This window comes from Marmota monax, unplaced genomic scaffold (assembly GCF_021218885.2).
Source record: "Marmota monax isolate L192 unplaced genomic scaffold, Marmota_monax_Labrador192_F-V1.1 WCK01_AAM20220418_F8-fsc00078, whole genome shotgun sequence".
Taxonomy (NCBI): domain Eukaryota; kingdom Metazoa; phylum Chordata; class Mammalia; order Rodentia; family Sciuridae; genus Marmota; species Marmota monax.
In genome coordinates, this window is record NW_026694865.1 from 3,576,715 (window position 1) to 3,594,833 (window position 18,119).

At 35.0% G+C, this 18,119-nt stretch overlaps 1 protein-coding gene across 3 annotated transcripts in view; it reads right to left on the bottom strand.

The window, feature by feature from the left end:
• The window catches only part of Pias1 (protein inhibitor of activated STAT 1), a 130,712-nt gene that overhangs the window by 47,441 nt on the left and 65,152 nt on the right, over positions 1-18,119 (bottom strand). For all 3 annotated transcript variants that reach the window (XM_046426536.2, XM_058573315.1, XM_058573316.1), the window contains one exon: positions 94-178. In XM_046426536.2, coding sequence (XP_046282492.1) covers positions 94-178 — 85 coding nt within the window. The remainder of the gene's footprint in view (positions 1-93; positions 179-18,119) is intronic.

The following is an 18,119-nucleotide window of genomic DNA, read 5'->3' on the forward strand; positions in this document are numbered from 1 at the left end:
ATGACAACTAACATTAACTTACTCAACACATTGTTTTTAAAAAAATCACTTTATCAAAGGCCAAACTGCAAATTATATCTGAGGACAACTTACATGGAACTACTGATTTGTTGCACTTGTTGTGGTGTCAATGCAAATGCAAAACAGGTTTCTCGAAAGCGCTGACTGTTGTCTGATGCTAAAGAAGACAAGAATTATAATTTTAATTGTTAGGTATCAATACAGAAGACAATAGCAAAAAGCACAGGTCTTTAATTCACTGAAGCATATTCTAGAATTTAGATACCAAGATAATTAAAGCACTGAAAAACAAGAAGTATGCTATTATAATATAATAAACACAAAGATACAAAATGACTAACATCAAAAATTAGTGCATTGATTAGAATTCAGAAAATAAGATGAATTAATAAAAAATGATCACATAATGTATGCACACATTAAGAACATGTATAAAAACATATTGATGTTTAATTTTATTTAAAATAGAAGAAACTTATTTAAAGATTCATGGTTTATGAGTTCGTAACAATATCTGCCTTGAGACCTACCATGACAAGATGGCATTCAATATTAAAGGCAAATGAAGAGTTTCATCGTCTCCTATTTAACTATTATCATACAAGTTTTATACAATAAATATCATATATAGCTTCTCTTATTCTTTGATGACTTCACTTCAATGTTTGCTTGTTATTATCTCGAAGAAGGAAAGAATTATAAGAAGGGAAGGAAAGAGAGAGAGAGGAAGTGATGGAAGGGCATAGCAAAGGGAAAGATAAAAAAACATCAAGTGAACACAGGCTGGAGCAGGGACTCTTAAGCTATGCTGGCTCTTTCTGTACTGCGGATGGAAGGAAGGGGTGATCTATCCCTGAGCTACATCCAGATTCATTTATTTATTTACTTATTTATTCATTCATTCATCCCTTTATGGGTATGAGGATGACTGAACCCAGGGATGCTTAAACTCTGAGTCATATCCCCAGCCCCCTTTTTCTTTTTAATTTTTATTTTGAGATCAGTTCTCATTAAGTTGCTGAGGGTGACTGAATTCTGGCTCATCCTGCCTCAGCCTCCCAAACTGCTGGGATGACAGGAATGTACCACCATGCAGGGCTAATCTTTTTATTTGGGAACAGGGTATTGCTTTGATCACCCCAAGCTGACCTTGAACTTTATGCTGGTTCTTTCTATGATATGAGAACATAAGGAGAAGGTGTCAGTTTGAGGCCAAGAAGAGGCCTCTCCCCAGACATCCTGATCTTGGACTTCCAGCCTCTAGATCCTGAGAAACAAATTTCTGTTTATAAGCAAAAAATAAAATAAACCATGCTGTGTGATCAACAATAGTTCTACTGGCTTTCCCTGTATATACATGTGTGCATCTATACAGGTGCACATGTATGTATATATTTATATACACACGTGTATATATATGTATAAATGTACAAACACAAATGTACAGAATATAACCTCAGTTCTTGGCACAAAGAAGCATTGGAGGACTATTATTTGAGTAAAGGAATACAAAATCTAAGAAATATCAGATTAAACTACTTAAACAGTCCTTTTCCAGGGCAATTTCCTAGAATAAAGGCACCACTGAGAATAAAGGGCCAAGGAGTTCCTGGCCTGTGAGTCCCTTAAGACATGCTAGAAAAGCAAATGAGGTTGGCTACTTCAGTCTCTTGCTTAAACTGGGTTTGATACTATTTGCAAAGCAGAACTTCCTTTACAACTGCCACCCAAATTATAGTATGTCATATCTAAAAATCTGTACAAACTGGGCATGGTGGCGCATGCTTGTAATCCTAGTGGCTCAAGAGGCTGAAGCATGAGAATGGTGAGTTCAAAGACGGCCTCAGCAACTTAATAAGACCTTGTCTCTAAATAAATATAAAAAGGCCTAGTGATGTAGCTCAGTGGTTAAGTATCCTTAGGCTCAATCCCTAGTACCAAACAAACCCTGTATAAAATATATCACTTATAAAACAAATGAAAAGGTGCCCTGATATAAAATTTCATCTCAATGTGTGTGTGTGTTTGTTTGCTTTCCCCTTGATACTGAGGTGTGAACCCAGGGGTTCTCTACCACTGAGGTACAGCTCCAGCTCTTTTAAATCTTTCTATTTTAGATAGGGTCTCATTAAATTACTGAAGCTGTCCTTGAACTTGTAGTCCTCCTGCCTCAGCCTGCTTAGTTGTTGTTAGGATTATAGGTGTGTACTTCCTGCACCCCGTTACCAGTATCTCTTAAAGGTCATATTTGTGTTTCTGCTTTATGTGCTATGAGAAGGCTTTTTCCTGAAAGAATCTATCACCAAGATCAGCTGCTAATCAGAAAAGGTTATCTTAATTGTGAAGTGTCAATCTGGCAATGGCCAATAACTAAGGGCCACAATGTAGAAAAGCAAACATTTCCCTGACAGCAATGTGACTAGCTCCTTTGCTTTTCTGAGAATATAGCCCCATAAAGATTCTAGTCCAATAAGCTTAGACTAATTTAAATCTTTGGCTCCATTATAAAACAGTGCTAAAGTAATTTCCCATGTACAAAAATTTACATTCTCTATAGAGGCAAAATTTCAGATTCATTTTAGAATATATAACTATAGTGTTTGTTACAAACTGATTTAGAAAGAGATTATGGCTAAAATAATGAGAATAGTTTTCGTGCCGCACATAGAAATCAGGTTTATTACTTAATAATGTCTTATTTCTCTTTATATAGAGATTGTAATGCTCATGGGCTTGCAATTATGTATTTGGAAAACTGCTTCTCACACTGTGGTTTTCAGGCTTAATTCTACTATGAATGACAGTGAGGACTTCATAGTTTTGGTTTAAGATAGTTATCTAGGAATCTTTCAGGGACTAGCAAAAAGCTAGTAGCTCAGTGGTACAGTGCTTACATAGCATGAATGAGACCCTGGGATCAATTCCCAAGCACTGCAAAAATAAAATTAAATGCTTTTCTAAAGTGAGTTAAGCTACCACTAACCCTTCCAGAAAAATTCACACCAAAAAAAAAAAAAAAAAAAATCACATCATCCAAAACAACCAACAATATTTGTGGCATGCGTTTCAGAAGGTACAAGAGACAATTCATAGGGATACAGGGAAAATATCTGTAAAATATTGAAACATAAATATGTAAATGTTAGATTTTTACATAGATCTAATTTATAAAAAATTTAAAATTTTATGCAAAACCTTACTTACCCTTTTTAAACTTCTATTTTTTCTGTTTTTAACATACATGATATTAGTGCAATGGTAACTCCTATGAACCTCAATTTTGTCATCTGAAAATCAGGCTAATGTCTTTTCATATATGGCATATGCCCAAGAATTTTGCTGAGGGGTACATCTGATCAGTAAGTTTGCAGATGACTGATTTGGAGTCCAACCTTCCCTTCAACATTTCTATTTATTTTTCATTAGAGATGATAGAGGAGGAGGAGCCATTACTTTGTCAGGAAGAAGATGGCTGGTGATGATTAATAGTAAGAAAGCTTACAGCCAAATAGAGAATAGCAAAATATATTAGAAAGAAGAGACTACATAAACCTGGTTTTCCACTTATTGGCCATGTAACCTTAAGTACTTACATACTGTGAATCTATTTCCTCTGATATTTTAACACCCCCATGGGGTTATTTTGAAGATAATAAGTAATATATTTAAAACAACCAACAATTTCCTGTCTGCTCATTTTTCTACTTATGTCCCTGATTAAATCAAAATATATAGTGTTGTACATTGTACAATGGGTACATTGATGCGGTACAGAACTGGCCTAAACTCACTATCCAGTAATACCCATTCTTCAAATATCTGAAGACAGCATTAATGTGCCCCTTCCTTTCTATCCCCTCTTCCTACTACATTTCAGATGATCACTAGCCTGATCTTCTCTAGAAATACCCCTGGTTGTCACATGATTTTTAAAGTGATAGCTAAAACTGAACATACTTTGTTAAAACCTGTATTATTTATTCAAAATATAGGCTGTCCTTCTATATTGGTCCACCCCCACACCTCCAGTGCAACTAACATCTTCCTTCCATTCAATGAAATATGAGTGGAAGCGTACAACTTGCAGCAGACAAAGCTTTAAGAGCCATCCTGTGTTTTGTCTTACTTTTCCTTCTTCCTTGATCCCAGAGGAAAGAACACAGCAAAGTCATAGTGCAACTGTAAGTAATATATAAGTGAGAAATGAACTTTAGTTGCAAGCCACTGAGATTTCCAGCTGCTTGAAAGTGACTGATAAATTATTCCAGGTGTGATATGCATATTAACTGTTATCATCTGGTATTGCTAATCTATCCAACAATCATAAAGAAAAGATGTAAGTCCCCTTTTGAGATGATGAGGTTCAGACTCAAGTACTAACAGGTCAGCTGGGTGTGGTGGGGTATGCCTGAAATCCCAGCAGCTCAGGAGGCTGAGGCAGGAGGATCGAGAGTTCAAAGCCACTCTCAGCAAAAGTGAGGTGCTAAGCAACTCAGTGAGAGATCCTGTCTCTAAATAAAATACAAAATAGGGCTGGAGATGTGGCTCAGTGTTCAAGTGCCCAAGTTCAATCCCTTATACCAAAAATAAAAATAAAAATAAACAAGTACTAACAGGTCAACGTTATACACTTGTAAGTATAAGAACTAAAACTAGAATTCATATCTACATGCCTCCCATTTCCAAAGCCCATGCTTTCTTTACAAAAAGTCTATTAGCACCAGGCACATTGGCACAAGCCTGTAACCCCAGAGGCTCGGGAGGCTGAAGCAGGAGGATCTTGAGTTCAAAGTCAGCCTCAGCAAAAGCAAGGCACTAAACAACTCAGTGAGAGACCCTGTCTCTAAATTAAATACAAAATAGGAATGGGCTGTGGCTCAGTAGTAAAGTGCAATCTTTATTATTATGTTTGAAATACTGTATTGTATTCTAACAGGGACACGTGAAATTTTCAATTAATTCCCTGATTAATCATTTAGGCTGATCCTAAATTTTCACCATTTGAAACAACTCTGTGAACATCTTTGGGTTCATGGGTTTGTTTTTAGAAAACTGGGGGGATAGTTCTTTTCTTTTGGTCAATTCTTAGTTACCAAGATTTTAAGATCAAAAAGTACGGTTATTTTTATGAAATCTCCTATATCACATTTCTGGTTTTTGTTTTGTATTTGCAGTACTGAAACTAAACTCAGGGCCTTCAGCATACTAGGCAAGATCTTTACCAATAAATTACATCCTCAGCCCACAAATGTGCTTTTCAAATGGTTGTTTTAGATATAAGATCATTAGCAATTTATGCATCTAATAATTGCACTAAGTCTGTCCAGTATGGGAGTGGTCACTAATTTAATGATTGATCAAGATCCTGGTAGAAGTTCAATTTGCATGTAAACATTTTCCATTTATTTTTGTTGAACGTCCTATTTAATTATCCAATCTTGTTCTGTATCTGTATATATGCTTCCATAGGGTATCATATATAAGAATATTAAAACCCTTGGAAATTTGCAACAAATACTTCTCCCAGACTACTTTTAAAATTTTTCATTTTGGCTATGTTTATGGATGACCAAAAGTTAAATTTTTATATAGTCTATGCACTCTGTTGACCATCTTCTTTTAAAATTCTTTCTACGAGGGCTGGGGATGTGGCTCAAGCGGTAGCGCACTCGCCTGGCATGCAAGCGGCCCAGGTTCGATCCTCAGCACCACATACAAAAACAAAGATGTTGTGTCCGCCGAAAACTAAAAAATAAATATTAAAAAGTTCTCTCTCTCTTAAAAAAATAAATTAAAAATAAATAAAAATAAGTAAAAAAAATAAAATAAAATTCTTTCTACTAATTCTAAGCTTATTTGATTCTTTTCTTATATTCAATCAGCACACAATTAAATAACCCTCCCTTCCCTATAGAAATGTTTACTTCTTTGATCATATATTAGATCTTTATTCCCAACGTGTTTCATTTCTGGGTTATCTTCCCATTGATCTTTTTTTTCATAGTGTTAGTATGGCTGTTATAAATCCATTAGGTTTTAATCTCTTATCATTATGTTTCACAATATTAATTTTTTTCAGAACTTTTAGATGGAGTTGAGACATATAATCATTTAGATAAATTTTCAAATATATTTTGATTTTTAAAGCCCAATGGAATTTTAAGTAGAAATACAATAAACCTATGAATTATTGTCAGAACTGATATCTTCACAACATTAATCTTTCTTGTCTTGGAATACTGTACCTGTGTCCATTTATTGATATCCTTAAGGATTTATTAACATTACATAAATTAGTTACATAGTTTCCATTAATATCATTCTTAGCAAAAAAAAAAAAAAAAGAAAACCAGGAAAAATAATTCATATAATGGAATACTCTGCAATCAAAAAAGAATCAAGATGATTTCTATGTATTATATAGGAATGACTTCTTCAAAACACACATTAAAGTGGCAAAGACAAGATTTTTTGTCTTTGTGTGAGAGAAAAGACAAAAATATATAAAGCCATTGGCATTTGAGAAAAATGAAAGGATAAATAAAAAATTAATTAAAAATGGTAACCTATGGGAGTCAGGGAATGGGACAGGGAACAGGGAGAAAAATGAGACTTTTGCATATACTCCCCCATCCACCCAGTACTGGGGATTGAACCCAGGACCTTATGATGCTGGGTTGGCACTGTACCACTGAGCTATATCCCCAGTCCTTGAACTCCAAATTTTAAAATGGTTTTATAGTTTTACTTTCAAATCAAGTTCAAAAGATAAAATTAAGGTAAAATGAGTATTTAAAATGTTTTAAACATTTATGATGTTTTTAAATAGAATTCATTTTGGTTGTTATTCAAAGTGCTTTATTATATAATACTGACTTGTTTTTCTAAGTTCTATTCTCCACTCAAATTGAACTTAAAATGACTCTTTTAAGTTTTATATAGCTAATTCCTTAGGATTTGTAGATAGGCCAGCCTTCCCTTAACTACAAGGTAGGAAAACTTCTCTAACATTTACACTTTTCTTATTCATGTCTTAATCACATAGGCTAGAACTTCAAAAAGAATGTTTATAGGTGTAGTGCTCTAGACATACTTGTTTTGCCCTAAAATTTGACATACCTTTAAATACTGTAGTTCTTAAAAAAATCACCTGATTTTTAAATTTAAAATTTACACACCTGCGAATTTATTCCCAGTAAGAATGTTTCTAAAGCACATCCACTACTAAGACCATGCCTAGGGCTGGGGATGGAGCTCAGTGGTGGAATGCATGTTTCCATTTAAACCCCCAAAAGCCAATGCATTCTCAAAGAGTGAGACTTCAGGGTTCTCACCTCAGTTCCGTAATTTAATAATTGTGTGACCTCAGGAGATATGTTAGACCTCTCCACTCCTCAGTTTATTTATCTATGTCACCCTAGAATCACCTGATTATTTCTTCGATGATAAAACAGTAACATGTAGAACAGTGCATACCCAATAATAAGCACTCAATAAATGTTAGCTCTTAATAAATCTAGTGAATTAATATATTTCCTAATATTGAACCACTTAGAAATTCTGAGAATAAACTTGTTCCTTCAATATTCTGATAAATTCTATTTGTTAATATTTTAAAGAACAGAACTGTCTTCAAAAGTGAAACTGAAAACTGAATGATAGGGAGGGACTAGGAGAGAGAGAGGGAGGGGGGGAGGGGGGGAAGAGAGGAAGAGAGCCTCATGCACATATGTATAAAATGTTGCATTTCTTTGTTTTTGTTTTTGGCTTGTTTGCTTACTTCCTTTATAATTGAGAACACTTTGTAGTTTACAGAAATTACCTGCTCCTGAAAAAATTTTTCAATAATTTACCAACAAATATATCAAACCAGAGTAGTTCTTTACTAACAGTCTCAAGCTATTTACCAGTATATTCAGTTTTTTATTATGCTTACATAATATCCCATGTAGAAAAAAAGCCTGGAATTTGGAAACTTCATGAGGATTCTGAAATATATTAGCACAAAATTGTGCTAATATTTCTTCCCTAATGTTTGTATATATATTTCCCTTTTATGTGATTTATATCCATTTTTTTGGTGGTTATCTAAGGTTGGGGATTGGAGGGGAAGACTGAGAGAGATTGATCAATGAGTACTGAGTTACTAAAGTAAGATCGGAGTAAAAAATTCTGGTGTACTACTGCAATGAATTGACTGTAGATAACAATATTGTACTGTATATTTCAAAAAGCCAGAGGATGAAGCAGGAGAATCACAAATTCAAAGCCAGAGTTAAAAACTTAGCAAGACCCTGTTTCAAGGTGGGGGGAGGGGATATGTGGCTCAGTGGTAAAGCACACCTGGGTTCAATCCAGGCACCAAAAATAGGAACGATTTGGGCGAGGGAGGGTGCAGGTAACCAGGGTTTAAACCCAGGGCCACTTTATCACTGAGCCACATCCCCAGCCCTTTTTATTTTGAGACAGGGTCTCACTAAGATGCTTAGGACCTCACTAATTTACTAATGCTAGCTTTGAATTTGTGGTCCTCCTGCTTTAGTCACTAGGATTATACAAATATGCCACCAAACCCTGCTTGAATGTTTTCATCATGAGATGAAATGAAAAAAGATATGTTAAGCCTGATTTTACCATTATACAACATATACATGTATCAAAATATCATCTGCATTCTGTAAATATGTATAATTTTATGTTTTATGTATCAATTAAAAATATTTGGGGGGGGGGAGGGTGCTGGGGATTGAATCCAGGCCTTGTGCATGGGAGGCAAGCATTCTACCAACTGAGCTATAACCCTGGCCCTAAATTTTTTTAAAAGATTAAATTTTGAGAATATCTTTTCAGGGGCTGGAGTTGTGGCTCAGTGGTAGAGCACTTGCCTGGCATGTGTGAGGCCCTGGGTTTGAACCTCAGCACCGTATAAAAATGAATTAAAAAATCCATTGACAACTAAAAAATATTTTAAAAAAGAGAGAACATTTTTTCATTTCAACACACACAAATTCTCTAATCTACCTCTATGACTACAAAGTGTCCATTATATATACACAACTTTAAATTTTTTTTACTTTTATGATTATATTCTTCCTATTTCTATTTTTATTAAATTTAAAACTAAATTCTTGGTTCTTCACCTTTTGAAATGAAAATGCATATAGTACACTTCTTCCTTTTCATGTAGTGCCTTGTTTTTATAATCCAGCTTTTTAACTTCATGTTTTAACTCTTTTAACACACTCAGCAATAACTTCAAATTTGTGCTGTTTTGAACTAGATATTATCTTTATAGTTAAGTGCATATAGTTCTATCACAATATTTCAGACAACTAGGTTTAATCATATTCTCTAAATATTTATAAGATATAAAACTCAGCAAATATATGTTATATATTCAAAGGTTTTAGTCTGTTTTCACCATTGGTTAATGTTATTTATTCTTGCGTTTAGTTTTCTGTGAGGAAAAAAAAATCTGTATTTAAGATTTTCTTATATAAATTTTTTTCTTATCTAACTATACCTATCATACATTTTCTGGGACTATTTCTAAAGTTTGTCCTCTACACCAATGATTTTCTACATTATCTATTTTCCACGTTCAAAAGAGATTTAATTTTGGCTACTATGTTCCTTTTCTTTTTTTATTAGACTCCTAAAGGGCAAGACATAAAATCAAGAATCAATAAATGGGATGGATTCGAACTAAAAAGCTTCTTTTCAGTAAAAGAAACAATCACTAAGATGAAGAGAGAGCCTAGAGTATGGGAGCAAATTTTTACCACACACATATCAGAGCATTTATCTCCAGGATATATAAAGAACTCAAAAAACTTATTACCAAAAAAAAAAAACCCCAAACAACTCAATCAATAAATGGGCTAATGAACTGAACAAACACTTCTCAGAAGACACACATGTGATCAACAAATATATAAAAAATGTTCAACATCTTTAGTAATTAGAGAAATGCAGATCAAAACTACTCTTATGATTTAATCTCACCCCAGTCAGAATGGCAGTTATCAAGAATACAAACAATAATAAATACTGGAGAGAATGTGCTGGTGGGCTTGCAAATTGGTGCAACCACTTTGGAAAGCTGTGTGGAGATTCCTCAGAAAAGTTGGAATGGAACCACCATTTGACCCAGCTATCCCACTCCTCCGTTTATACCCAAAGGACTTAAAATCAGCATAGTATAGTGACATGACCACACCAATGTTGATAGCAGCTGAATTCACAATAGCTAAACTGTGGAACCAACCTAGATGCCCATCAATAGATGAGTGGATAAAGAAACTGTGGTATATATTCACAATGGATTATTACTCCACATTAAGAGAGAATAAAATTGTGGCATTTGCAGGTAAATGGATGGAGTTGGAGAATATTATGCTAAGCAAAGTTAGCCAATCCCCAAAATCTAAGGGCAGAATGTTTTCTAACTGGCGGGTGCTGATCTATGATGGGGTGGGGGTGTCCCATGGGAAGAATGGAGGATCTTTGAATTTGGGCAAAGGGGAGGGTGGGGAGGGGTTATGAGGGTAGGAAAGACGGTGAAATGAGATGGACATCATTACTCTAGGTGTATATATGATCGCATGAATGGTGTGTCTCTACACCACATACAGAGAATTGAAATGTTGTACTCTATTTGTGTACAATGAATTGAAATGCATTCTATCATGTACAACTAAGTAGAATAAAAATATAATAAATTTTTTAAAATTTTTTTTCTTCTATTCTACTGATCTCCCTTCTACTTTCATGAGATCTACCATCCCTACACACACACCTTTTTCTTTCTTTTCTCTCTAGCTTCCACACACGAGAGATAATATATGACTTTCTGAGTTTGGCTTATTTTGCTTAACATAATGCTCTCAAGTTCCATCCATTTCCTGCATATGATAAATTCATTATTCTTTATGGCTGAATAAAACATCATTATATATATATAGCACATTTTCTTTATCCAATCATCTGTTGATGAACACCCAGGCTGGTTCCATAATTTGACTATTGTAAAATGTACTGCTATAAACATGGGTATGTATGTATGACTACAGTGTGCTTACTTTTTTTTTTCTTTTTAAATTCCAGGGATTGATCCCCAGGGTGCTTAAACACTTGAGCCACATCCCCAGACCTTTTTTTAAAAGATTTTATTTAGAGACAGGGTCTCTCTAAGTTGCTTAGGGCTTTGCTAAATTGCTGAGGCTGGCTTTGAGCTTGTGATCCTCTTGCCTCAGCCTCCTGGGCCACTAGGATTATAGGCGTGCACCACTGCACCCAGCCTGACCTTTAATTCTTTAGGATACAAACCAAAGAGTGGTATACCTAGGTGTTAAGATGGTTCCATTCCTAGTATTTTGAGGAACCTCCATAATGATTTCAATAGTACCTGTACTAATTTACAACCCCACCAAAAATGTAAATGTGTTTACTTTCCCCGACATCTGTTCCAATATTTTATTATTATTTGTATTCTTGACAGCTTTGGCTACTAAGTTCTTGTATACTGGGATACAAGAAGGATCAGATACCCCAAGAAAAATTCCTTCTCAATTCCTAATAATCTTAAATATGGAATATTTTAATGGATGAAAATATTACTTTTTAAATCTCCAACCTTTTCTCAGTTGTTCTACAAGTTTTTTCCAGGTCAGGATTCTCAAATCTAGGTACATACTAGAATAACCTGAAGAACAAAAGGAAACAAACAAAAACCAGACTATACCCTAAAATACAACCAAAACCACTAATTACAAGATTCAGGTCCTTCTTAAAAACTTTCCAAGTGATTCTAAATGTACAATGATAGTTGAAAAATCTCATCCGAAACTGATGAATTGAATTGCCTAACAAAAGATCTAAAAGGAGTGAGGTAGGGATCAGTTCTGGTTAAAATGCTGGTGTAGTAAATATATCTATTTATGCTTTCTCCTAAAATTCCAGTAAAAGATTAGTAAAGGGTTTTGTTTGCTAGTTTTGACTTTGTTTCAAAAGAAAAACCCAATCAGGATAGGGCAAACTAGACAAGAGAGCAACAAAAATTTAGAAAGTGGACAGGAGGTACGTGGATGGTAAAAAAAAGTGATCATGATCAAAGAAAAACTCACTCTGAACCATTAATGAAGCTGAGTGAAATAGGTAAACCAACCAATATACAACCCAAAATACCTCTAGAAGTCGGACTAAAAGGCAGATGGCTAAAGTAAGAATTCTTTAATCTATGAAGTAACCAGATCCCCAGGTCCCTTTCAAGCAGCTGGAAAACTGCCTCCCTTCATCCCGCAAGTCTGATAGAAATACACAAAAAAGGAAACTCAAAACTAAAACTCAAAACTAGGTCCATGGAGGGAGGGAGGAAGGAACGCCGCTCAGAGGATAAATGCTTGCCCTCAATCCATTTCCCAGCCCGACAAAAAAAAAACACATCAAAAAAAAAAAAAAAATGCCCCCTGGACTGGGTGGTGCATGCCTGAAATCCCAGCAGCTTGGGAGGCTGAGGCAGGAGGATCAAGCCAGCCTCAGCAACAGGGAGGCACTAAGCAACTCAGTGAGACCCTGTCTCTAAATAAAATACACAATAAGGCTCCGGATGTGGCTCAATGGTCAAGTACCCCTGAGTTCAATCCCTGGTAAAAGGCTGGAAAATACATTTGAGGAACTTTCTCACAAAGTAAAGCAAAAAGACACGGAGCAAGAAAATACATAAAATTAGAGGTTTATTCTGAGAACAAAAACTCCGAGGAGAAAGAAAAAGTAAAATACTTAAAAAAAAAAATTCTGAACCATAAAGAAGAACAAGTTTCCAGATTATCATTATATTCCCAGTACAATGTCTAAAATGGACCTCACCAACAAAAAACTTCAGAATATTCAGAATTTTAAAAATCCCACGTTTCTGGACAGACGTGAGAAAGAACAAAAATCAGAAATTAGTAACTCTTCAAACTTTTCAATAGCAACATTACAAATAGAAGGCAATGGGGCTGAGGGTTGAAGCTCAGCGGTAGAACACTTGCCTAGTATGTACGAAGCCCTGGATTCGCTCCTCAGCACCACATAAAAATAAATAAGCAAAATAAAGGTATTGTGTCCAACTACAACTAAAGAATAAATATTAAAAAAATAAATAAACAAGGGCTAGAGTTGAGGCTCAGTGGTAGAGCTCTAACCTAGCACATGTGAGGCACTGGGTTCAATCCTCAGCACAACATAGAAATAAATAAAATGAAGCTATTGTGTCCATCTACAACTAAAGAAAAATATCTGAATAAATAAATAAATGGCAATGGAAAAAAATCACTGCCTTCTAAGTTCTAAAGAAAAAATTATTTCATCCTGAATTCTACACCCTACCAAACTATCAAATATGAAAACAGAATAAGACTTTCTCAGACATGCAAAGTCTCAAAAAATTTATCTTCCATGCAGCCTTTCTCTGAGAGATACTAGTGGATATATTACATCAAAGGGAGGGAGAAAACAAAGAACAAGATAAAAGCATAGGGAATAGGAAATTAACCTAGATAAGTGACAAATGAATATTTAAGATGACAGTGAAAGAAGGTAGGCAGATGCATGCCCATAGTCCCAACATTCAGGAGGCTGAGGTAGGAGGATCCTTTGAATGCAGGCCTTTGAGACCAGCCTGAGCAACACGGTGAAATTCTGTCTCAACACACACACACACACACACACACACACACACACACAGCAGACAATGAAAAGAAAACCTTAGAATGCTGCTTCCTTCAACAGCACATATACTAAAATTGGAATCATACAAATATTACCATGGCTCTTATGGAAGGATGACATGGAAATCTGTAAAGTCTTTCAAGAGGGAGGCAGAATGGGCGTGGGCAGGGAGGAGAGAGAAAGCCTGAGAATTACAGCTATGAAACAGATTTAGCAAAAATATCAATTCAGAAGGGCAAGGGAGAGAATTCTTATAGAAGATGAAACTGATACATATAGAAATTAAACCCTACACAGATGAATTTAGACATCTGTCTTGTGAGCAAGTTACACAGATGACAAAGTCTGGAAATGAAAGAAAAATGAGTACATGGAAGAGGGTAAGAATATTACCAAAAAAAAAGGAAAATGAAAGGTATTCAAAAAGAAAAAAATAGCAGTAAACTACAGATAATTTACATATGTAGTCATAGAAAATAATGAAATGACAAACAAAATAACCAAGAGAAGAAGACAGAAATGGTTTATATGGCAGGGGAGAAATATGAATTAAATCCTTATATTCCATGCAGGGAAATCAATATTTAATGCCTTAAAAGCACAAGAATTTGTAATGCAAGCATATTATTTCTAGATTAAAAAAAAAAAAAAAGCCAAAAGAGGTCAAAATGGCTGCCCCTAGAAAAAGGGAAATAAGAAAACATAAGGTTTTTTTTTTTTTTTTAATACTGGGGATTGAATCCAAGGGTGTTCAACCACTGAACCACATCCCAGGCTATTTTTAATTTTTTTTTTAATTATTTTGAAATAGGGTCCTGTTAAGGCTGGCTTTGAACTTGTGATCCCCCTCTCTCAGCTTCCTAAGCCAATGGGATTACAGGTGTGTGCCACGGCACCCAGCTATTTTCTTTTTTTTTTTTTTAAATTCTATTTGAGGGGCTGAGGTTGTGGCTCAGCGGTAAAGCGCTCGCCTCACACCTGCGAGACCCTGGGCTTGATCCTCAGCACCACATTAAAAATAAATAAATTTAAAAAAAGGTATTGTGTCCAACAACTAAAAAATAAATATATATTAAAAAAATGAAGACATTGTGTCCAACTAGAACTAAAAAATACATTTAAAAAATCTATTTGACCCCTTAAGTTATATTCATTTATAACTCTGAACAGCACCACCACCCTAAGAAATAGCAAAAGTTATAACTCTGGACATGGACCAAAAAAAATCAAAAAGAGTCCGGGCATGTACACAAGACAAAGATGGGCTCCTTCTAACTTTGGGCATGCCTTTAAGGGAAATGTTTCACTTCTTTAAAAATAAATAAATAAATAAATATTATAAATATTATATTTATTTTTAATTGTAGTTGAACACAATACCTTTATTTTATTTATTTTTATGTGGTGCTGAGGATCGAACCCAGGGCCCATGTGCTAGGCAAGTGCTCTACCGCTGAGCCACAACCCCAGCCCCTTGCAATTTTTTTAATATTTATTTTTTAGTTGAGTTGGACACAATATCTTTTATTTTCATGTGGTGCTAGGGATCAAACCCAGGGCCTCGCATGTGCTAGGTGAATGCTCCACCACTGAGCCATAATCCCAACAGCTGCAATTTTATCACCAAAAATCTCCCCCATAAAACTAATAGCAATGTTTTTATAGAATTAGAATACTACATATGTGAAAATTTTACATGTTCAAAAGCATGTTAGAAATGCATTTTTCTCCCAGTACTGAATTGAACCCAGGAATGAGTTACCACTAAGCTACGTTCCCAGTTGGTACCAGGGCTTGAACCACTAAGCAACATTCCCAACCCTTTTTATTTTATTTTTGAGACAGGGTCTCATGATAGGTTGCTTAGGACCTTGCTAAATTGCAGGGGCTGGCTTTGAACTTATGATCATCCTGCCTCAGGTTCCTTATCCTATGGGATTACAGGTGTGTTCTACCATGCCCAGCTCCTTTTTATTTTGAATTCTGTGACAGGATCTTATTAAGTAGCCCAGGCTGGCCTTGAACTTGTGGTCCTTCAGCCTCAGCCTCCCAAGTCCTGGGACTACAGGTGTGCATCACTGCTCCCAGCTAGAAATGCAATTTTTAAAATATATCATTTAACTTTAAAAATATAAAAAAAAACTTTAAATACATCATTAAACTTTCAAATTATAAAAAAAGTTTTTGGAGCTGTAGCTCAGTGGGAGAGCACTTGCCTACACATGTGAGACACTGAGTTTGATCCTCAACACCACATGAAAATAAACATATTGTGTCCATCTACAACTTAAAAAAAATTTTTTAATTAAAAAAAAAAGGTTTTTGCTTTTCCATCCTCAAAGATTCTTCCCAAGAATGAAAATAAAATTATATTTTCTTAGGATACCTTTAGTTGGGTGAGAAACTAAATAAAAGAGAACCAGTAGAGATAGCATATTGCTGGGTTCTTAAAAAATAGTGACTATTACTTTTCCAAGAGTATTTTTGGTATAATAAGCACAGTACTAATTATACCACTCCTGCCTCAAAGATTTTCATTTGGTGTGGCATTCAAATTAAAACTAGTGGCATTATCATTTTAGAAAATTTTAATTATAATTTTTAATTTAATTTTTATAGAAAACCAACCAATATAATTAAAAAATTAAAAGCAGCAGGACTTATAAAATGAAAGTGAAAGGATGTTTTTTTCTTTCATTCTTAGCAGCAGTTCACTGGCCTCTAAGATTGAGTTTCCCTGCAGAGTTCAGGTAAATCACAATAATCATTTAACTTAGCACAGTTCTACTCTATATACTAGTTGCCATTTGGGACTCCCTTATCCTCATTCCTCTTTTCTGCCTCACAAGTCATTTCTGTACTGTCCACATCTTTTGGGGGTTAGTTTTTCTTGGTAGTGCATCAAAGAACTGATAGTTATTTTGCTTATGAGCGCAAGATATAAGGGTTTTGTTTTGTTTACTTGTCTGGTAAACCTATAGTGAAGTCAACAACCATACCATTTGGCCATTTTCCCCTTTGATCCTTTCCCTAAGAATCCTCTTTTCTACCAAGTTTCCTGTGTACTTGAGTTTATCTTTTGCTTGTACAGTTCTTTCAGCAGCTGTCTTCCAGAACTGTCAGTACATTAGAGCTTCTTTTCACTTACTCAGGGAGCGACAGCTATAAGGAAACACAAATCTGGAACTTAGTAAGAGGTCTGAGCAGATATAACCAATCAGGAAATCTCATGTAGACAGCAAAGTTACTGGACTAGAGAGAACACTTGACAATTTTCCATGAGTCAAAAAACAGCAGAATTTCTGGTAACATCAACATTTAAGGGTTAACTAAAATAAGAATGACCAGAAATACAAAATAAAAAACAGAAGAAGCCTGTTTTCAGGTCTAACTAAGTTGCTTAGGGGCCTTACTTGCTGAGGCTAGCCTAAACGTTTGTTCCTCCTGCCTCAGCCTCCTGAGTTGCCAGGATTACAGGTTTGTGCCACCGCAACTCAACTGTGAATTCTTAACTCCACAAAATATCTTATACCAACAAAGGCAAGATAAAAGGTGTCTGAGAAATACAAAGGTATAAGAACTCACCAGTCATCTTCACATTTAAAGAAATAGCAAAGAAAGTCATTTAAATAAAAGGAAAATGATACCAGATTGAAATCTGCATGCACACAAAGAAATGAGGAACATCAGAAACGGAAACAACACAGATAAATATGATAAACTGTTTTGTTACTTAAGTATCTGTAGAAGATAATTAATTGTTTAAAGCAAAAACAATACATACTATTAACTTTAAAACTTAAATACAAGTAAAATGTTTGACAAGAAAAGCACAAAGGCCAGGAGAGCAAAAATTGAAATTTGCTGGGGCAGGGGTTGTGGCTTAGTGGTAGAGCACTTGTCTACCACGCGCAAAGCACTGGGTTCAATCCTCAATTCCACACAAAAATAAATAAAGGTCCAACTACAACTTAAAAAAAAAAAGGAATTAAAAAATTGAAATATACTATTTTAAGTATATATGTGAAGTGGTAAAATGTCACTTGAAGGTAGACTGTGATGAATTAGAGACATATACTACAAATGTGAAGGCATCTTCTCAAATAACACAACCATTAACCAATAAAGGAAATACTAATAGAATCACAAAAAAATAATCCAAGAGGGGGCACATGAATAAAAGGGAAACAGATATGAAGAAAAGACTCAAGAGGATGAGGCAAAATGATCACAAGTTCAAGGTCAGTCTCAGCAGATTAGTGAGACCCAGTCTAAAAATTTTTATCCATGAGTGTAGATCAGTAGTAAAGTCCCCTCGCCCCCTAAAAAATAACAGAAATAAATAAATGCCAAGATGGTGGATTTAAAACCAACCACATTAATAA